Consider the following 22,959-nt stretch of genomic DNA (forward strand, 5'->3'; position numbering starts at 1 on the left):
TGGTGGGTGTCAAGCAACAGAGACTCTGGGTCAGAAGGCGAGTCAGTACCATGAATGTGTACACATAGAGAGAGAGGAGCATCATGGGAAATCTAAACCTGTGGCAGCTTAGAGCCTGTGCAACATTAACTACATACTTTATCAAAAAGTTTGAATTCTCCTCCAAAACATAGAGGACGTCTGAACCCACACTGGACCGGTTCTACAGGACGGAACCCTGATGGATGAAGGTTCTGCCTCTTGTTCTACTTCTGGAGACTGATGCCTGACCAGAAAGGGTTCTGTATGTGGGGAGAAGAGAAAATTAAATAAATGAAAAAATTCTGTATTTCACAGGAAGTCAGTGTGGAGAGGCTAATATGGGCTCTTGTCAGAACACAGTCAGCAGCATTCTGGCTCAGCTGGATTGTTAGTGCAGCCTGATGAAAGTCATCAGACATTACAGACTGTGTGAGTCCAGAGAAACATCACATCTGAAGACTGAAGCGTTACCATGAAGACACGCGTCCTGAAGTGGGTCCAAAACACGGGACGCAGAACTCAGAGAAGGTGTTTAATCAAATAAAGATTCAGTACACAGGTGATCAGTCCAGACAGGCAAACATCACCCAAAACAGTCACGCAGAGGCAGTCGGAGAACACGGGCAAAAGTCAGGAAACCAGAAAGAACTCTTGGAGCTTAAGGAAAAATAATGCTGGAACGCTAGACAATCTAAGATGAACTGGCACAGAAGGTGGGGAGACAGACTACAGACCACACAGGAGGTGAGACAGTGACACACAGGTGAAACACATCAGGGCAGGTAACCACACAGGAGGGAAGGACACAGGGACGCACCTGGAACAGAGACAACACTGTGAGAAACAAAATGAAAGACAGGAAGTACAGGACAGAAACTGGCAAAATAAGAGGGGGACATTTACCTGGGCGATATGACAAAAAAGTGAAATACAATAATCAATAATCAATTAGAACCAGACGAAGAAGTTAAGATGCTACATAGAACGTCTGACTCACAACTTTCTACATATTATTGAGTCAGCAGATTTTCAGAAGACCCATAATATATTCATTACTGAAGGATGACAAAGAGGATGTGATGTGTTCTGTGATGGGTTCTGTGTTGGGTTCTGTGATGTGTTCTGTGTTGGGCTCTGTGATGTGTTCTGTGATGTGTTCTGTGTTGGGTTCTGTGATGTGTTCTGTGTTGGGTTCTGTGATGTGTTCTGTGATGTGTTCTGTGTTGGGTTCTGTGTTGGGTTCTGTGATGTGTTCTGTGTTGGGTTCTGTGTTGGGTTCTGTGATGTGTTCTGTGTTGGGTTCTGTGTTGGGTTCTGTGTCGGGTTCTGTGATGGGTTCTGTGATGTGTTCTGTGTTGGGTTCTGTGATGTGTTCTGTGATGTGTTCTGTGTTGGGTTCTGTGATGTGTTCTGTGTTGGGTTCTGTGTTGGGTTCTGTGATGTGTTCTGTGTTGGGTTCTGTGATGTGTTCTGTGTTGGGTTCTGTGTCGGGTTCTGTGATGGGTTCTGTGATGTGTTCTGTGTTGGGTTCTGTGATGTGTTCTGTGATGTGTTCTGTGTTGGGTTCTGTGTTGGGTTCTGTGATGGGTTCTGTGATGGGTTCTGTGTTGGGTTCTGTGTTGGGTTCTGTGATGTGTTCTGTGATGGGTTCTGTGTTGGGTTCTGTGTTGGGTTCTGTGATGTGTTCTGTGATGTGTTCTGTGTTGGGTTCTGTGTTGGGTTCTGTGATGTGTTCTGTGTTGGGTTCTGTGTTGGGTTCTGTGATGTGTTCTGTGTTGGGTTCTGTGTTGGGTTCTGTGTCGGGTTCTGTGATGGGTTCTGTGATGTGTTCTGTGTTGGGTTCTGTGATGTGTTCTGTGATGTGTTCTGTGTTGGGTTCTGTGATGTGTTCTGTGTTGGGTTCTGTGTTGGGTTCTGTGATGTGTTCTGTGTTGGGTTCTGTGATGTGTTCTGTGTTGGGTTCTGTGTCGGGTTCTGTGATGGGTTCTGTGATGTGTTCTGTGTTGGGTTCTGTGATGTGTTCTGTGATGTGTTCTGTGTTGGGTTCTGTGTTGGGTTCTGTGTTGGGTTCTGTGATGGGTTCTGTGATGGGTTCTGTGTTGGGTTCTGTGTTGGGTTCTGTGATGTGTTCTGTGATGGGTTCTGTGTTGGGTTCTGTGTTGGGTTCTGTGATGTGTTCTGTGATGGGTTCTGTGTTGGGTTCTGTGTCGGGTTCTGTGATGTGTTCTGTGATGTGTTCTGTGTTGGGTTCTGTGATGTGTTCTGTGTTGGGTTCTGTGTTGGGTTCTGTGATGGGTTCTGTGATGTGTTCTGTGTTGGGTTCTGTGTTGGGTTCTGTGATGGGTTCTGTGATGTGTTCTGTGTTGGGTTCTGTGATGTGTTCTGTGATGTGTTCTGTGTTGGGTTCTGTGTTGGGTTCTGTGATGTGTTCTGTGTTGGGTTCTGTGTTGGGTTCTGTGATGTGTTCTGTGTTGGGTTCTGTGTTGGGTTCTGTGTCGGGTTCTGTGATGGGTTCTGTGATGTGTTCTGTGTTGGGTTCTGTGATGTGTTCTGTGATGTGTTCTGTGTTGGGTTCTGTGATGTGTTCTGTGTTGGGTTCTGTGTTGGGTTCTGTGATGTGTTCTGTGTTGGGTTCTGTGATGTGTTCTGTGTTGGGTTCTGTGTCGGGTTCTGTGATGGGTTCTGTGATGTGTTCTGTGTTGGGTTCTGTGATGTGTTCTGTGATGTGTTCTGTGTTGGGTTCTGTGTTGGGTTCTGTGTTGGGTTCTGTGATGGGTTCTGTGATGGGTTCTGTGTTGGGTTCTGTGTTGGGTTCTGTTGTGTCTGTGATGGGTTCTGTGTTGGGTTCTGTGTTGTTCTGTGTTGGTTCTGTGATGTGTTCTGTGATGTGTTCTGTGTTGGGTTCTGTGTTGGGTTCTGTGATGTGTTCTGTGTTGGGTTCTGTGTTGGGTTCTGTGATGTGTTCTGTGTTGGGTTCTGTGTTGGGTTCTGTGTCGGGTTCTGTGATGGGTTCTGTGATGTGTTCTGTGTTGGGTTCTGTGATGTGTTCTGTGATGTGTTCTGTGTTGGGTTCTGTGATGTGTTCTGTGTTGGGTTCTGTGTTGGGTTCTGTGATGTGTTCTGTGTTGGGTTCTGTGATGTGTTCTGTGTTGGGTTCTGTGTCGGGTTCTGTGATGTGTTCTGTGTTGGGTTCTGTGATGTGTTCTGTGTTGGGTTCTGTGATGTGTTCTGTGTTGGGTTCTGTGATGTGTTCTGTGATGTGTTCTGTGTTGGGTTCTGTGTTGGGTTCTGTGATGGGTTCTGTGTTGGGTTCTGTGTTGGGTTCTGTGATGTGTTCTGTGATGGGTTCTGTGTTGGGTTCTGTGTTGGGTTCTGTGATGGGTTCTGTGTTGGGTTCTGTGTTGGGTTCTGTGATGTGTTCTGTGTTGGGTTCTGTGTTGGGTTCTGTGTCGGGTTCTGTGATGGGTTCTGTGATGTGTTCTGTGTTGGGTTCTGTGATGTGTTCTGTGATGTGTTCTGTGTTGGGTTCTGTGATGTGTTCTGTGTTGGGTTCTGTGTTGGGTTCTGTGATGTGTTCTGTGTTGGGTTCTGTGATGTGTTCTGTGTTGGGTTCTGTGTTGGGTTCTGTGATGGGTTCTGTGATGGGTTCTGTGATGGGTTCTGTGTTGGGTTCTGTGTTGGGTTCTGTGATTGGCTGAGGAGACGCTGTCAGTTTGATTTAAAGCGTCTGGCTTCAGTCTGAAGGAGAGCAGAAGAACTCAGACTGAATTAAATCTTGACCTTCATATTTTCAGGGATTTGATTCCATCGTCCAGAAGTTTTCTACGTTACACGAGTGTCTTTGTGCTCTGACTGCTGACGTGTCCTCCGACTCTCACAACGGTTCATTTTAATGCAACTGTCAGTAGAACATTATCAATCAGAGATGCTACACTTCAGCTGCCTGTACACACACACACACACACACACACACACACACACACACACACACACACACACACACACACACACACACTGGTCATATGTGTGGGCTTTGGTCTTTAATCACGTGAGAAAATGCAAATCCTACCTGCTGGACCAACTGTCCATCAGACCTCTGATCAAATGTAAAGTACACCTGCAGCAGGTCAGTGTGGTGAAGTCGTCTCTTATCACCCGACCGCTGCAAAGTTCTGCTGGGTCGGTGGGCGTGTCCTGGTCAGTACAGGTGTCTATAACAGCAGGTCCATTTCTAACACTGCATCAGAAAACCTGCTCACCTGTCGAGTCCACACGCTTCTCTGCTCTGCACGGACACAGGTAAGTAAGAATTTATTATATTTACATTTTGTTTGAATGATTCACACATTCTGCAATGTGACATTGAAACTGTGAGCATGAGATGTTTGAGGAACACAATAAAACTGAGAACACTACAGAAAACTAAAACAGGGAGCGATCCAGTTAAACACACAGCGCAGGTGAGAACCATATTTATTCTGGTGTAATGTGATTTATAGTTAAGCGTTATGTTTCATACATTCACTGAAGCATTAATAAATCAAATATCTCAATCGTGTTGATTCATAAAAGTTCATATTCAGCAGAGCCTGTTGTCCTCTGGGCAGTTATGATGCTGTAGGTCTTTCATATGAACCTGGAAATCATTCTTCTCAACTCAATCGTTTTGTAGATATTTCTACAGTTATTGATTGAAAGACAAAAGGTAATCGTGATAACATTTTAATCTTAATTATGTCTATTCGATTATGTCGGTCCATCTGTCTAAATCTGTCTTTGTTTCTTTAGTAGCTGGAAGGAACTGAAAGAATATTAATCCCCAGATATTTAATAATATCATTGTCCCAGTTGCAGTTATGAAGATTTTGTGCAGCGAGTGTGTAGTTATATCAAATGATTTGTGTTTTGTGTATTCCCTCCAGGTTGGGGGAGAGCTACTGCCTCAGGTGGAGGAGTTCAAGTATCTTGGGGTCTTGTTCACGAGTGAGGGAAGGATGGAGCGTGAGACTGACAGGCGAATCGGTGCGGCGGTCGCAGTAATGTGGTCGTTGTATCGGTCTGTCGTGGTGAAGAGAGAGCTGAGTCGAAAGGTGAAGCTCTCGATTTACCGGTCAATCTACGTTCCTACCCTCACCTATGGTCATGAACTTTGGGATGCCCCCGGGACGCCTCCCTCGGGAGGTGTTCCTGGCATGTCCCGCCGGGAGGAGACCCCGAGGAAGCTCCAGGAAACGCTGGAGTGACTATGTCACCCAGCTGACCTGGGAACGCCTTGGGATCCTCCTGGAGGAGCTGGAGGAAGTCTGGGTGTCCCTGCTCAGGCAGCTGCCCCGACGACCCGGTCAGATAAGCAGATGAAAATGGATGGATGGATGTATATTTAATTCATAACCTGAGTAACCAACTGTTTTCAAACAGGAAAACAGTTCAGACAAGTTCCAGTCAGGCTGTGAAAGAAAGCTCCGTACATCATCTGCATAAAGGTAAGTCTTCAATTCTGTCTTTAATCCAAACTCCCGTTATTTCTTCATCTTCCCTGATTGTTTGTGCAAGTGGCTCAATTAACGATGCGAACAGGAATCTCTGCTCCTCTCAGAGGCACAGAGTCGCTCACACTGCCACTGATTTGTCTTCTAGCTGTAGGGGAGTGATAGAAGTTCTTTAGGAATAAATGACTGACTGATGTTTGCAGTGTTGAACAGAAATGTTCCCAGCCGACAGAATCAAAGGCTGTTTCAGTGTTGAGGCTGAGAACAGTAGATGTATCTGTAGAGCTGATATGTTCCATTACGTGTAGAACCCGTCTTACACCGTCTTGTGTCTGTCGGTTCTTGAGGAACCCTGTTTTAGTGTTTCTCCACCTTTAAGTTTTTCACTAACACTGGTGTTAGTATCTCTGAGTCTCATGTGGAATTATCTCATTCTTGTTTCATTCTCTCACCTGTCAGTACTTTATTCTGTTCTGGTCCAGTGAGTTCAAAACATTTGTAATTCTAGCAGAATCTGCATGATCCGGTTCTGTGTCAGGTCCTTAGTCGTTTTCAAAGCAGTGTTGTATTTCTTGTAGCTTGGTACATGTTTGACGGTAAAAGACACAACATAATATAACATATATACATAATATATAAGTATATTAGACATGATGTGGGTTAAAGAAGGTAACTGTGACACTGAGTGTGACTACATGTAAACTAAACTTTATATTTAAATCAAACACACTGACTGGTTCTTCACAAGCAAAGACATTGTGTCATTTTTTCTCTTTATTTTCTCTTTTTATTATATTTCATTCATGTATTTGTTGTAATTAACTCATTATACTCATTTAAATACCAGCTTCTATTTAGAGACGCAGTTGACAAATGAAAACATTGATATTTATGAGATAATAAAAGACAACAATCTTCAGCTCCCGACTGACTGATCTGACCGGATCATCAGCTTCAACTGCTCAACCTGACTGGATCAGAACTCTCCTGGTTCTGTCCGGTACTGCATTCAGTGACGTTCTGTCTTCATGTTGTACTGATGTGAGCCGAGTATGTCTGCAGTCCGATCATATTATATATATATGTGTATATATGTGTGTGTGTGTGTGTGTGTGTGTGTGTGTATGACACCATGTCTACAGTCAGTCTGTTGTGTATCTGCAGAATGGCACACGTGTTCGGTTCTTCCTGGACAGTTCTGCTCCTCGTGTCCATCACTGTGATGCTGCTTCAGTCACAAGCGGTACGTCAGCGCGAAGAACTTCTGTCATTACTGTCATAACGCACATTATTATAGGACTGAAGTTATAAAGTGTCTGTATACATACGTAAAGTGAACCTCTTCACAGAAACACTACAGACTGTATAAATATGGACTCAGAGGTTCAGAGAGCTCAAATCCTGTGTGGCTGAACTGATCTGGACTGTCTTCTGTGTTTGATCTCAGGTCCAAGGGAACGGATGTTTTTATTGGTTGTTCAGCTGTTTCAAACCAGAGCCAGACAAAACAGTACCAAACCTGAAAGAAGATGTTCTTGCCAATTGTAGAACCTTTGTTTCAGGAACAGATTTAGCCAGGTGAGAACTTTTTGATTGATTATATTAGTGACTAACATTAACTACAGCCCAGACGTGTGACTCCCTCATCAGTCCTGTGTTCCTCACACAGCTCTGACTTCATCTTAAGGCAGGTTTTGTATTTTTTTTTAACTTCTTCATTATTGGTTGACAAGAGTTATATTAACAACTGGACACATTGATCTTTTTATTTCTATAATGTTGTTTTAACATTATATGAATAAATAAGCTGTAACTATTATGATATAGAGCATTCTAAATAATGATCATGATGATGTTAATCAACTTTATTTATATAGAACTTGAAAAAAGCAGAAAATACACCGAACAGTTACAGAGTCAATGCTGACAGAAGCTAATAAACCATGAAATCATTTCCACATGTGAAGCCAGTTTATACAATAAACAGTAGGACAGTGAGCAGGTGGTCCAGGTGTGCAGCACCCCCTCTCTCTGAGCCCGGTCCTGACAGGTGTGCAGGTGACTGTGACGTCCACCTGTATGAACTCAGTCATCACTGATGTTTTTGCTTCATGTTATAGTGATGTAGTGTGTAAGTGGTGTAAGTGATGCTGTTATGGCTTCAGGTGCAACAAATTCTGGGACCACTTCACTGCTGCCTTCATCAATAAGGATCCTACAACTGTCAGACCAGAAGCTTATAAAGATCTGATTCAATCAGAACCGATTCCAGTGAAGACTGAGGTACTGACTCGCTTCACTCTGGTGCTCATGTGTCTCTGGGTGTCGAACACTCTGCTGTACTGTCACCTGCACTGTTCTGTCTGTCTTCAGGTTCTGCTGTGGAGTAAAACTTCTGACATGATCACATGGCTGAGTGAGAATGACATTCATGAACATTATTTCCACATCGGGGAGACCATCTATGGAAGCCTGGATGTTCCAAATGCAGTTTGGTGTGGACAGAAAGGGAAACAGGGTAATATAGTTCATATCTTAATGAACAATGTAAAAAATGCAGACTTTGATTACATGTTAAAAAATTCAAACGCTGATACTGTCGGTGTGTTAGGATGATACCTGGCACCGTGGTGATGGTCTGTGGTTGTAAGGCCTCTGTCTCTTTACTGTTTTTGTTTTTGTCTTGTTGTGTGCTGTTTATGTTTTTGTGGTATGCTGTTTTTCACTGTTTGTCTCTTTTTGTGATGCTCGGTGGCTCTGTGAGAGCACTCTGAATTTCATTGTACCCCCCACAGTACAGTGACAGTAAAGGCTATTCTCTCTTCTATCTGTTCTATTCCCTCTCTCGCTCGCTCATAGAGGTTCTGACTTCACGTTGCCTCGACTTCACAACACACCCAGTGAATCCTGTCAGTTCCTACTGGAAGAGCGTGTCAGCTGCAGTGAGTACCTTCATGGTTTTAAGCACAAACATAAAAGTGTTGCATGCTAAATGTTTTGTAGCTGTGCTTCTGTCACTTTGCTGTTTCCTAAATATTATATTTCTAAACAACAGGACCGTGCAGCACCTGATGAACTCTCAGATTTAAGCCAGAGGATCACATATTGTTCCCTCATAATACTGCAGTTTATTATGGACTGGAGAACAGATCAGTCATGATATCAGTTGAGTGAAGATGAGCGAGGGGTTCACTGCAGCAGCTCTGACCTGGTTTCTTGGGTCAGAACTGGTTGCAGCGGGTGGGTTGCACAGTGTGGGTGCCGGGTCTGAAGAGCCCGGCAGGATCCTGAGGGCTGGAGACTCTAGAACATCCGTCTCTGGCATTTATCTGAATGATCCTGAATGTTGTTGCCACCTAAAAGGTTCACATGACTACACCGTGTACACATCAGAATCAGAACCAGAATCAGAAACCCTGTAATGTCCCGCAGAAATGTGTTTGTCCCCTGGTTTGGAATCAGAAGTATTGAGCTGGTGTTTGTTGCTCTGCTGCAGTTTGCAAAGGCAGCGACAGGAGTGGTCACAGTGTTACTGAGTGGAACAGAACCGGAACCATTCAACAAGAACAGGTGAGCAGCAGGTTCTGGTTCTGTTCGTACAACTCATTCACTGATCTGCGGCATCGTGTGATGGCACGCCAAGATGAAGACTGACAGCTTTCCTGTTTTTATGTCTTCTTTACTTAATCCAAGTATATTAGCAACTGATGAATTGATCAGCTTACAGAAGGACAAAGTGACGTCCCTGCGTGTGATTCTGGTCAACAAAAGGTAAGTGTTTAATTAATCAAATATGTAGTTTTATGTGCTGATGTGAACTGCGCTATATATTTTCAGCTAAACTGTGTGAGATTTATATTGCTCACACAGTTGGGACACAAATATGAAGCTGTAGAATCATAAATGTGATATTTAAACACAACTGAGACAAAGAAAATAATCATTTTATAACCACAGTCGTTACCAATGTGTTTTTCTTTCTTGAAATCTTGAATGACTGATGCCTCAGTGGGGCAAAAGACTGGATCCTTTGTCTACCTGCCCTGTTTCCCCTCCTCTGCTTGTCGTATGAAATCATTTGATCTAAACTGTGATTGCAGTTCTTCCCAGAAGAATTGTGAAGATAAATCTCTGAAACACCTGGAAAGTGGGTTGAAAGTCAGCTATGAGTGCAGAACTGCCACCGAGTAAGTGGTTCTGATCAGAACAGCCCTGCTCACACTCACACAGACGGAGGTTATAAAAGGTGTTCACCTCTCAGATGTTTCCCCCTTTTATTGCTTTGATAAATGGAATCATGATCAATATCATTTGGCTTTTTTGACAAAAGATTGCAGCAAAAACTTTCAGTCTGTACAAGAACTATGACGTGGGAGAGGATTTATTTTCCAGCCAGAAAGACGACGACCTGAAGCAAACAGAGAAACTACACAGAAATGGTTCAAAGACAACAAGATGAAAGTTCTGGAGCGGCCCAGTCAAAGTCCAGACCTCAGTCCAAAAGAGAATCTGTCCACCTGACAGAGCCGTGAAATCTGTTTTCACTTTGACATTAAACCATGATTCCATTTATAAAAGCAATAAAAGGGAAACATCCAGTGGGCTGAAACATTTTATAGGAACTGATAATTAAATGAATGCAGAAATAACATCAACCTGAACATGAACTGCAGTTGACTGAAAGGTTTTTCTGATCCTCACATCATTGTCTCTCAGTATCTGTGTGAAACCGTGACTCAGCCTTTCATGATAGTCTGTTTCTAAAGGCTCTAAAACTGAAGGAGACACTGCAGAGAAACTCTCCTGATGTACCAGAACCGCTGGTTTGGGCTCAGAGTCCAGTTTGAAACGGGACACATTAAAGCAGCCAGCTGATAACAGTCGATGTGTAATTACATCTCTACAGAAACAAATACAAGTTTCTGAAAACATGTCTGGTGAACAGGATGATGGTTCATATCTGATCAGGCTGATTGTGAAGAGTTTTTTCAGCCTCTGTTTTCATCGTTCAGAAACAACACGGTGCCACGTCCTGTTCAGAATCTTTCTGGATGTTCTGGATGCTGATCAACACTGTTAAACTTTGTTTCTCAGAGGATTTTAGGCAGAACGAGCAGCACAGCAACAGAATATAGTTCATAGTTTTCAGCACTGATTAGTTCAGACAGTCGGGTCAGAGGTCGTCAGGGTGAAGTGCAACATTGTTCATCCAATAAACTACCAACATCAGACTGACGACGTTCCTGTTCAGAAGAAGGAGAAGTGACGAGTGCAGTTCACATCTGTCTGCTGTGTCTCTGTTAGTCGCCTGCGTATGAACGATAAACTCGAATGTGTCGGCTGCTTTGGGTTTTGTGGCGTTGTTTTTCTCTCACGTTTGTGTTTCTGGTGACAAAGTGAGACATGATGAATGTTAAAACTTTGGCGACTCTTTCAAATTATTCTTCTTTGGACAAAATATGAAAAATGTAAATATTTCAACTTTTTCAATACACATGAGAAGAGTTTCACTGAGCCTGACTGGAAGTATGATCTTTGTTTTTCAGTTCGGAGTTAAAAGCTGCAGAACCCCAAAACTGGTGGGACACTGCTAGTAAGTATATTTCTGAGGTACATTTTAGAATTGAGGTATGTCACACTTCGACATGCAACCCAGCCTTGCCCGGAGCCGGGATTTGAACTAGCAACCTTTTGATCACTAGTCGACCTGCTCTACCCGCTGAGCTACAGTGGGTAGACCTTACTCTGTTTTAAATAAGAGCTGATTGGTGGAACCAGAGTTGTGGTTTCACTGCTCTGAACTCACCGGTGAATCTGCTCAGCAGTGCTACAAACTTCAGTCGTGTGTAAGAATCAAACGTTTGTGCTGCTGATGAAACATCTTCAAATGTTGTCTTGTCTGTTACCTTCAAACGCTCCAGACTGCGGAACACCAGCCGATCAGCTTATTGATTTATACAACACAAACTGATGCAGCAGGTCCGGAATCATACAGCAACACAACAGGCAGAACAACACATGAGATCAACAATGAATATGAACCAATCATCATCATCAATATGAACCATCACAACTCAGAACTCCGGATTAAACATCCTCGTATACTAGTGTACGACTGACTGACTGACTGACTGACTGACTCTCATATATGTATAAAATGTGTTATTATAAAAAATATTCTAAACTTGTTCCTCATCTCATATTTCAGAACCCTGACAGAACGTCGTCGGGTAGAACTGCAGCCAAACATCAGAGCCCCCATAGAATCTATTCTACTGCTCATCTGCTTTCACTCTGCTGTCACACACACACACACACACACACACACACACACACACACACACACACACACACACACACACACACACACACACACAGGCTAAACATGTTTGTTGAAACAAAAATCAGTGTCAGATTCTTTTAATATTAGTAACATTTAAATATTAGATTTCCACTTGATCAAAGCTCAAATTATTGAAATGAAAGTTATTCTGAGTCCATCATAACTTCTGCCAGTGTGTCAGTTTGCATCACGAGGGATTCATCGTTTTTACATCATTCCATCATTTTTCAAAATTACACAAAGAAGCAGCAGCATGTTCTGATCCTGTGACTCGCAGCTGAAGCAGCAGCCGCTCGGCTCGGGCATCAGACTCAGTCGTCTCAGTGTGTTTCTGCTCTGCTCAGACGGTATTTTAACTTCTGTAACATAATTTCCACTGTGGACATTAATGTGTTAATCTGCTGTTATAACTGGCTGCATACTGTACACATACAACATGGTGTGAGGAGCTCAGTTGTGACTGTTTTCTGTAATTTTCTGTGGTTTATTAAAGCTTCAGCAAAGCACATGAGCTCCGTCTCTTATTTCAGCCTCGTGCTTCAAACATGCTGATGGGACAGAAACTCCTGGTCTGCCTGCAGCCTGCAGGGAAGGAGGTTCAACAGACTGAACTCAGATCTAAACGACCTGAGATCAACATGTACGTTGAAAATCACGTTTTATCTTTTATCTTTTATTTGGATCTCCATTAGCTTTTGCAAAGCCATTGCTATTCTTCCCGGAGTCCATACCCAACACAATAATCTTTTCACTGCAGTACACAAACACAGAAAACACATCACACAGCACACACACACACACACACACACACACACACACACACACACACACACACACACACACACACACACACACACACACACAAACAAAACAGAGAAGAAAAAAAGAGAACTAATGAAGATCAGAGCATCCATCTGACTCCAGCAGATGAAATATGAATGCATGTGCAGGACCAGGACAGAGAGGAGAGAGTTAACACTGATCAGTTAAATCTACATTCAGCAACTTACACACTTGAATTTCCTGAACAGTGAAGCGCTCAAACATTAGCGGATATTAGTCGACATTAGATGCTGATAATAACTCTGTTTGCTGATCTGTCTCCTGACAGCAGCAGCTGAAGCTCCCTCAGATATTATTATTATTATTATTATTATTATTATTATTATTATTATTATTATTATTAATAATAATAATAATAATAATAATAATAATAATAATAATGGACCTGCTGTGAAGTTGCTCTGAGCTGCTCAGAAGGAAGCAGCCAATCTTCAGGTTAGACTGAAGGTTCAAACTGAGTGTAAAGTTTAACACATCGCTGATTGGGCTGGATTCAAAAACTCACTTTAAACTTGTCAGAACCGGACCAGGACTCAAACGCAGACAAGGGTTAAAATACAAGAGAGTTTATTGGAATTAGCACAGATCGGGTCGAGGTTGGCGTGGCAGGTTCCTTCGTGGCGTCGGAGAGTGGAAGTTGCGTTCAGGCTCAGGCTCGAAGTCGGCAGTGCTGGCAGACACACACACTACTGTGATTTTCTTTCAAACATGAGGAGCGTCAGTGTGTGTCGATCACCCAAAGAAATGATTTACCTTCATCAGAGAGCGAACGACCATCCTGTTGATTATTAGAAGTTATGAAAGTGACAGCAGAGCCTGTGAGATGCTTCATGAAGGTTTTGTTGGCAGGTTGTGTGTTTGAGCTCTGCTGTTGAAGACTCACAGACTTTGTGGGCGCGTTCGCAGGAAGTCTGGGAGTCTTGAAGGCCAAATCCACGTTTCATCCAGATCCACTGATTTAATTACCCACAATCCTTTGCAGTACAGGCACTTTTTATGAATGTAAAACAATGGTTTTATTATAACGTGACTTGAATCTTGTAGGCTTGAAATGTTCACCAGCTCTTGATAGAGAAGTACAGACTGTCGGGGTGACCGCAGTATTTTACTGTATTTTCCCTGCAGCCTCACGCACTCGCAGACTTGACGTGACGGCTGTGAACACGTTGCAGGAGGGAGAGAGACTGAAGTCCAGAGGGAGATTTGGACGCAGCCTTGTCTTCTTGTCTTTTGTATTCCCGTCCTCTCCCTGTGTTTCATGTGCTCTTGTGAATTTAAGTCTGAGAAAAAAGAAACGTTGCCCTGCCTCGAAAACATAGAATAATAAAGAATAGAAAGTGAACATAGACTTTTGGAAGTATGTGGATGATCTGAACGATACTGAAGCTACAATGAAGAACTGATCGTTATGAGTTCAGTTGAAACAAGATACAAATCAAATCCAGAACGCTGAAGTTCAGTTTAAAATTAAAATCTCTTCTCAGAAACCTTGTGTAATATTTAGTTGTTGAATAAAGATTGTGACAGCAGTTGGAACCACTCAAGAGAAAACTGTGCTAATAAACATAAAACATGAGGCCAAGCTTAGTCTGTACAAACTTCACCTGTGCCTGTACTCACTGCTGTGGAGGATTACAGGAAATAAAGGTTGTGAAAGTGTCGCTGGCCAGTTTGATGTAAAGACCAAAGTATCACTCTGCTGATGTCGACTGCCAAAATAAACACAGTTCACATGTTGTGTCTTTAAAGAGCAGCAGCCTGAAACAGTTTGTTTCTTCTTCCACTGCAGCAGCTCCGCAGCAGGTACTGCTTCTGCTACATGATAATAATTATAATATCTATCAAATGTTTCTCTCTATACATGTTAATCTATGTAACGTTGGTTTAATATGTTGTGAAATATTATACAGTATGTGGACTGAGAGAAGGAACTATTTTTAATATTTTGTCCATTAAATGAAGAAATGTAACACAATGATTCTTGAGACTTAGAGAAGAAAAGTGCTAATTCTGTTGAAAATAAGTAAAATGTTCTTGCTCAAAATCATCACTGCTGATCATCCACGGGTCATTTGTACAAGTGTAACATTTTTACATGTTTGTTTAGGTTTTTACAGTTTATATGATTATATGTCAGCCCAGTACCTTCAAAAACAGCTGTCCCAAAACAAGAGAACAACATCTGAATTTGATTAAAACTGAAAAAAAAAATCATGCAAAATGTATAAAACATATTCCAGATGAAAGAGCAGAATGTAAAACATGTTTAACACTAAACGCAGTTCATTTTCAACAACAATTGTTCTTATGTAATGTTCAGTCACAATGTCGCTTGCTTCTGTTAACGCCGTCAGATATTTCTGAAACACGATCGAATCAGAACTCGTGTGGCCGACCGCTCCACCCTCCATGTTCACTGAGTGCAACGAGGTTAAAAAAGCTTTTGTTTGATAACATTTTGATATCTTCTCTATAATCTTTACATATTTATTGATGTGTCGACTGTCACAACCATGAAATGTCGACACAGATTCAGGGCATCAGAGCATTTATTGATTTACCAAATGGTGTTAATAATTCCAGAAGGATCAATTGTGCATGAAAAGATGTGATTAGTATTAATCAATGTAAAATTGACCTGAGTGGTGAAATCACTGGAATTATTTATTGTAACTGTGTCTCAGTGAACAGCGTCAGTCTGAGACGACACCTTCAGATGGACATTTTGTTTGTTTCAGCGGAGTTTGTTTACAATGTGTTCATCCAGTGCAGCTGATTTATAAAGTAACTTTCTCTTTACAATGAAAAATGTGTTTTATGTCTAAATTTTTCATTTTTTATATCTCATACAAATCGTAAAAGTTGCACGATGGCAGAGTTTCTAAAGGAGCACATAGAAGCTACATGTTATCAACAGTGAATATTCTACACATATATAGAATATATGTGTGCTTATGGTATTATAATGCTGTACAAGATCTGCATGAGTAAATATATCGGAATAATTTGCTTTGTTTGGTGCTTGACAAAGTTAACAAGTTAAGTGATGACACTTGAAGCGTATTGAATGAAAAAGTACAAACTGAAGATTCAAGATTCAAGAAGACTTTATTTATCCCGAGGGAAATTGTCTTGCAACAGTAGTAAAACAAAGTGAGAAAGGAATACAAAAGTAATAAATAATGGTAAAGTAATAAATAAACTAGTTACTAAGTACACAGAATGCAATCCAACCGTGAGCAGCATAAAACTGAAAAGAAAGTACACAATAAGATTGAATAAAGTGACAAGTGGTATAAAGTGAAAAAATAGTAAATTTAGCAGCAGCATGAAATAGCAGCAATTTACTAAGTCCAGTGCAGGAGATTTACAAGGTCCAGTGCACACTCAATAAGTGATGGAGGTGATAGGGAATGATATTGATTTGATTTGGCTCAGGTGACAGTGTCTCCACTGTCCCTCCCGTGACCAGAGGTGGATGCATTAAACAGTCTGATGGCCTGAGGGAGAAAAGACTTCCTCAGGCGCTCCGTGTTACATCGGGGTGGGATGAGTCTGCTGCTGAAGGTGCTGCTGTGTGAGTTTAGCACCTGGTGGAGAGGGTGAATGTTGTTGTCCAGGATACTATGCAGTTTGCACAGCATCCTCCTCTCAGACACCACCACCAAAGAGTCCAGTTGGACCCCCAGGACGGAGCCAGCCTTCCTGATGATCCTACTGATCTTGTTGGCGTCTGCTGCCCTCAGCCTGCTGCCCCAGCACACAACCCCAAAAAAGATGGCACTGGCTACCATCGACTGGTAGAACATCCTCAGCATGATGTTGCAGACATTGAAGGACCTGAGTCTCCTCAGGAAATAGAGTCGGCTCTGGCCCTTCTTGTACACAGCCTCTGTGTTCTTGGCCCAGTCCAGGAGGTTGAAGAGGTTGTAACAAAATATTGGATGATTGCTGTGGTCGTGTCATCTGGCCTCCGGCCGTATGTCTTGGACACTCGGGTGAAGAGAGGGGCTGAGCTGTCAACTGATCACCACCTGGTGGTGAGTCGGATCCGTTGGCAGGGGAGGAAGCTGGACAGACCTGGCAGACCCAAACGTATTGTGAGGGTCTGCTGGGAACGTCTGGCAGAACCCTCTGTCAAAGAGGTCTTTAACTCCCACCTCCGGGAGAGCTTGGACCTGATCCCGAGGGAGGCTGGGGACATTGAGTCCGAATGGATCTGGTTTGGGTTTGGGAGCCACAGGATTTCATCTCTGCTTTTCGCGGATGATGTGGTCTTGTTGGCTCCTTCGAGCCGGGACCTCCAGCATGTCCTGGGGCGGTTTGCAGCCGAGTGTGAAGCGGCTGGGATGGGAATCAGCACCTCCAAATCTGAGGCCATGGTTCTCGACCGGAAAAAGGTGGCTTGTCCCCTCCGGGTTGGGGGAGAGCTACTGCCTCAGGTGGAGGAGTTTAAGTATCTTGGGGTCTTGTTCACGAGTGAGGGAAGGATGGAGCGTGAGATTGATGGGTGGATCGGTGTGGCAGCCGCAGTAATGCGGTCGTTGTACCGGTCTGTCATGGTGAACAGAGAGCTGAGTCGAAAGGCGAAGCTCTCGATTTACCGGTCAATCTACGTTCCTACCCTCACCTATGGTCATGAACTTTGGGTCATGACCGAAAGAATAAGATCCCGGATACAAGCGGCTGAAATGAGTTTCCTCCGCAGGGTGGCGGGGCGCTCCCTTAGAGATAGGGTGAGGAGCTCTGTCACCCGGGAGGAGCTCGGAGTAGAGCCGCTGCTCCTCCACATCGAGAGGAGTCAGCTGAGGTGGCTCGGGCATCTGTTTCGGATGCCCCCGGGACGCCTTCCACGGGAGGTGTTCCTGGCATGTCCCACTGGGAGGAGACCCCGGGGAAGACCCAGGACACACTGGAGTGACTATGTCGCCCAGCTGGCCTGGGAACGCCTTGGGATCCTCCCGGAGGAGCTGGAGGAAGTGTCCGGGGAGAGGGAAGTCTGGGTGTCCCTGCTCAGACAGCTGCCCCCGCGACCCGGTAATGGATAAAGCGGTAGAAGATGGATGGATGGATGGATGGATGGTGTCATCACAGTAGCAGCGTTATATACATCAGCAGCTGTAAACACATACAAACATTATAAAACACATCCTGTGGTTTGGTGCTGACCTGTATACTGTAGTTAACATTTATAATCATTAGAGAACGTTACAGACGGTGTTTTTGGTTCCTCTCTGCTTCCTGAATATATCCGTACATGTGTGGATGTGTAGATGAGACATTAACTTATAGCTTTATAAAGTTCACCACACTGACTCTCATCAGTTCACGGGGCAGAGCTGCCACATCCAAGATGGCGGTGATGACAACATATTGCATCAGTGGGCCAACTTGCTCAGTGAGGTGTGTCGACCAATCAGAAGCAGAATTGAAAGGAGGAGGTGGTTACACACACACACACACGCACATACACACACACACACAGTCCTCCTCCAACAGAAGAAGACGAACATGGCTGAAGCTCTGTGAGTGTTAAAAAACTTCTTCTTCTTCTTCTTCTTCTTCTTCTTCTCTTTTATGAGATGTTCGGTTCGTTTTTCCGTCTGAGGGATCGAGGTTTTCTCAGAATGTGAAAAACATGAATCAGTTGGACTTTGAATCCACTTCAGTCGCTCATTACGAGGACGGAGGCTGCTGGAGGGACGGAACATTTCCTGTTCCCGCGTTTTATCTCATTTCACTCGACTGACTCATCTTCCTTTTCAACACATTGTAGAAGAGTCACAGTGTGCAGATTTTAAAGATTTTAAACGACATCAGGTGCAACTTAGATAACCATAAACTCACAGTCTTGGTACTGCTGGATCTAACTGCCGCCTTCGGTACAGTAGACCATCACATTTTATTAAATAGACTGAAGAACCTGGTCGGCCTCTCTGGTACTGTTCTTAACTGGTTCGTTTCTTACCTCACAGACCGACACTTCTTTGTAAGTATGGATACATGTTCCTCAGAAACCCACAAAATAAAGTGTGGGGTTCCCCAAGGGTCAATTTTAGGTCCAACTCTCTTTAATCTGTACATGCTTCCCCTTGGGGACGTCATCAGGAGGCATCAGCTTTCATAGTTATGCTGACGATACGCAACTGTACATCACTGTGTCTCCTGATGACACAGGGCCTATTGATGTCCTTTTTAACTGCATTTTAGATATCAAGACATGGATGGCAGCAAATTTCCTACAGCTCAACCAGGACAAAACAGAGGTTTTACTCATTGGTCCTGAAGGCCTGAAAGAGAAACTTTTACCAAAGTTAAAGGATTTTAAACCATCACAATCTGTAAAAAATCTGGGTGTGATTTTTGACTCTGAGCTCAGTTTTATTCCACATATCAAAAATATAACAAAGACAGGTTTTTACCATCTTAAGAATATAGCCAGAGTCCGCCCGTTTCTCTCTCAGGCCAGCACGGAGGTGCTGATGCATGCTTTTATCTCTTGTCGTTTAGACTATTGTAATGCTCTGCTCTCTGGCCTTCCAAAAAGAGCATTTCGAATCTACAATTAATACAAAACTCAGCTGCACGAGTGCTGACGAGGAGCAGAGGGCGGGAGCACATTACACCGGTTTTAAAGTCACTTCATTGGCTCCCCGTGCGTTTCAGGATTGATTTTAAGGTTCTTTTACTAGTTTTTAAATGTCTTAACGGTCTTGGGCCTTCTTATTTATCTGACCTGCTTTTACTCTATCAGCCCCCACGGACCCTGAGGTCCTCTGGCACCGGCCTTTTAACCACCACAGGTTAGTTCAAAAAAGCACAGGGAGGCTTTCAGTTGTTATGGGCCCCGACTGTGGAACAGCCTGCCAGAGAGCCTCAGGGTCGCAGAGACTGTAGAGGTTTTTAAAAAGAGGCTCAAGACCAACCTTTTTAACCAGGCTTTTAATTGAAATTTAAATTCTTCTTAATTCCTTTATGCCGTGCTAATCAGAGCACTTTTATTTATTTATTTACTTATTTATTCTTTTATTTATTTATTCATTTAAATCCTTTTTATTTGATTTGATTTGATTTGATTTATCTATTTATTCATTTTTTCTTTTACTGTTATAATCTCTCATATTTTACCCTTTAGTCCCTTGTGCTTTTAGCCTTTATACTTTTATGTTTTAGTCCCTCGTGTTTTCAGCTTCTATGCTTTTTGCCTTATTTTACTGTTTTAGTCTGTCAGTTTTTAATCTCCAGCATTTCCTCCTGGGGGCCTGCTGGGCTGGGGGTGGTCTCTGGTCTGGCCGCGGGGGGTGCTGTCCCATGGACGGCTCCGGCCCGGGTGACCAGAGGGCTCTGCACCTTGGTGTGGGGCCTCCTGTCTGCCCGGGTTGGGGTGGTCTCTGTGGCGGTGCTCCCTGCGGCCTTGGCCCGACATCTCTCCCGGTGTGGCTGGCTCCTGAAAGGTAGCTTCCTCCATGCACCAGGTCTCGCTGCCCAGCCATGTCTCTTTAGTGACAGCTACTGTATGGGTGTGTATTAGTGTGTGTGTCCGCGTGCATATGTGTGAGTGTGTGTATGACTGTGTATGTCTCTGTCCATGTCTGAAGGGGTGGGAGGGTTTGGCTTCTTTTAACTATCTTCTCCTTTTTTTTATTTTGCTGTTTCTATTTTTCTGCTGTTGTTTATTTCTGTGAGGCACTTTGAGGTACTTTTTTCTGTATGAAAAGCGCCATATAAATAAAGATTGATTTGATTCGATTTGATGTGCTCTGGGTCCATTCAGTGTAAACATTGTGTTAACTGATGTTTAAACTGAGGAAAGAAAAGAGTCCAGACTCACAGCACAGAAACAGGAGAACAGGAGAACAGGAGAACGGGTCTCTGACGGACCCAGAAACTTTTAACCCTTTCAGTCGCCGACTGGTTTTAACCCAATTCGTCTGCAGGCTGGACTGCAGCTGTAGCGTTGAGTGTGTGCAGTGAACAGAATCCAGCGGTGCCGGTCCACCACAAGACATTGTGTACATTTACTCTCGTGCTTCTCAGGAGTATTTACATTTTCTTTACTTTACACTTCCACTTCTCTACATATTGGAGACAGATATTGGACTTTTTACTCCACTACATTTATTTGAACTTAAGATACTTTACAGAAGTTTGTGTCTCTGACTGAACTCAGACAGGAGGACAGACAGATGTTGCTTTGTAGTTATATATGAAACTGAAGTTGTTGTTCTCTGATGTTAACAGGCCTGAAGTCAAAACTCTGCTTTTGCAAACCCTGAAGGACCTGGGAAATGATGATTTCAAGTCTTTCAAGTGGCACCTGGAGAACTCCACTGAAATCTCTGAGTCTGAACTGGAGGGAGCGGACCGGCAACAAACCGTGAACCTGCTGGTGAGGAAATACCGTCAGCAGGCCATCAAATACACCATAAAAGTGCTAACAGCCATCAGCAGGAACAACCTGGTGCAGCGTTTGTCAGAAACCAACCCAGGAGGTAAGACCCAGCTCACAGGTCGCTGTCAGAACATCTCCTCTAGCCTTCATCTTAAGTTTGAACTAAATGCTTCACATAGAGAGCTGAAGCCCCGCCCCTTCCTGTTAACCTCATGGAGCTCATTGGTCAATTCTTTGTCTGGTAGTGAAGAGATGATAAAGTATTGATCCAGACTGAACTGGGTCAGAACCACATGATGTTTGTCAGTGTGTTGTAATCAAAGTCAAACCTCGTGTAGTTAAAGCTCAGTGAACTACATCATCTCATCAACACAGCACCAGAACCAGAACCAAACCAAACAGGATCAATATGTTATCTGTCTCTCTTCAGTCACTACCAGACAGGGCTTCAGCTCTCTGTCAACATGAAGTCACTCATACAGACAGATTCAAAAGTGATCAGTGGATAAAATATGAAGGCTGCAGATAAATATAAAACAAGATTGTTTCTCTCACATGTTCACATCAGTATGAAACAGTTCACATCTTTATTTCTCTGTAATTTATCATCCTGAGGTTGAAATACATCACAATGTAACTCATGGTTGAAGTGGACTGACACATATAGACAAATGAATCCCTGCATGAATTATTGATGGAACATAAACAGCTGATTGATATGTATTTATATTGATCTATCACTGACTCCTCCCTCTGTGTGTGTTTCAGGCAGTCAGAGATGACATCATGATGACATCATGAATCCGCCTGCTTGCATTTTCCATTTGAAACCTTAATAAAGTTTTTTTCTTTAAACCAATGTATTATTTTCTTCAATGGCATCAAATGATGAATTTCTGCAATCATCAGGTGTGAGACCTCTGATTTTATCTGAGACCAGAGACTTCAGGCCCTCTGGATCAATAATCACATCTTAACAAGAGAAACTGAGAAGTACTTTAATTTTACAGTCAATTACTGGATAATAATGACTAATTGTAAGAATTCACAGAACTACACTGTAAACATTTCACAGTAACATTGATGAAGATATTTACTGTGAAGATACACAATGCTACGCTAATTGGCATCAGTAGAATATTACAACAGTGCTGTAATATTACAACACTGATGGGCCATTTGTAGCCTGTAAACCTGTTGTCTGCATGTTAGCATGTGTAACTTGTTGTAGCTAAACAGCTTCATGTTGCTGTGCCCTGATTACAGTATGTCCTTTTATTTATTTTTTTACCATTTTTACTTTGTTACGATCACTTTAGAAGCAGCGTACTGTAATAATCTAATAACTACCTGAACATGTCAGAATCTTGATAATAGCAGTTTACTGTGGTGAAAAGCTGTTAACTTGTTTGTTAACAGCACATTAAAATACATTTAGCAGAGATTTGAGGGGGAGTGCCTTTTTTAAGTTACACTGAACTCAGATTTAATCCAATAACAATCAATTTATATTGAATGATTAAATCACTTTTAATATTATAAAGTGTTAAACGACTGTGAATAAGACTTCTACTAAATCTGGGTAGTTTCAACTAAGGAGGACTTTTAATCAAAGTTTAATTAATTATAGATAAACAATTCATTAATGACACTTGTTATGTTTTAACATCATTGTTATTATTGTTGTTTCTGAGAATTTGATATGCTAATCATATTGTATAATTGAACATCTTTAGTTTTGTGTTCAGTTCAGAAGTTTATGAAAGTTTCTGTATTAATCTGATTTATTAGTGATGTCATGATCATAAAACAAAGTGTGAGACGTTCAGGTGACGATGATGCACCGCCTGCTGACTGCAGCCAGGGGGCGG

At 42.8% G+C, this 22,959-nt stretch overlaps 1 protein-coding gene across 1 annotated transcript; it reads left to right on the plus strand.

Moving 5' to 3' along the window:
• The first annotated feature begins 5,441 nt into the window (after positions 1 to 5,441).
• Positions 5,442 to 8,313, plus strand: LOC119013827 (ADP-ribosyl cyclase/cyclic ADP-ribose hydrolase 1-like). Its single transcript, XM_037088698.1, has 6 exons — positions 5,442 to 5,504; positions 6,675 to 6,753; positions 6,958 to 7,088; positions 7,676 to 7,793; positions 7,884 to 8,028; positions 8,306 to 8,313. Exons 2-6 carry the CDS (start codon positions 6,676 to 6,678, stop codon positions 8,311 to 8,313), a joined length of 480 nt encoding a protein of 159 aa, XP_036944593.1. The 5' UTR covers positions 5,442 to 5,504; position 6,675.
• The last annotated feature ends 14,646 nt before the right edge of the window (positions 8,314 to 22,959 follow it).

This window comes from Acanthopagrus latus, chromosome 23 (assembly GCF_904848185.1).
Source record: "Acanthopagrus latus isolate v.2019 chromosome 23, fAcaLat1.1, whole genome shotgun sequence".
Classification (NCBI taxonomy): Eukaryota; Metazoa; Chordata; class Actinopteri; order Spariformes; family Sparidae; genus Acanthopagrus; species Acanthopagrus latus.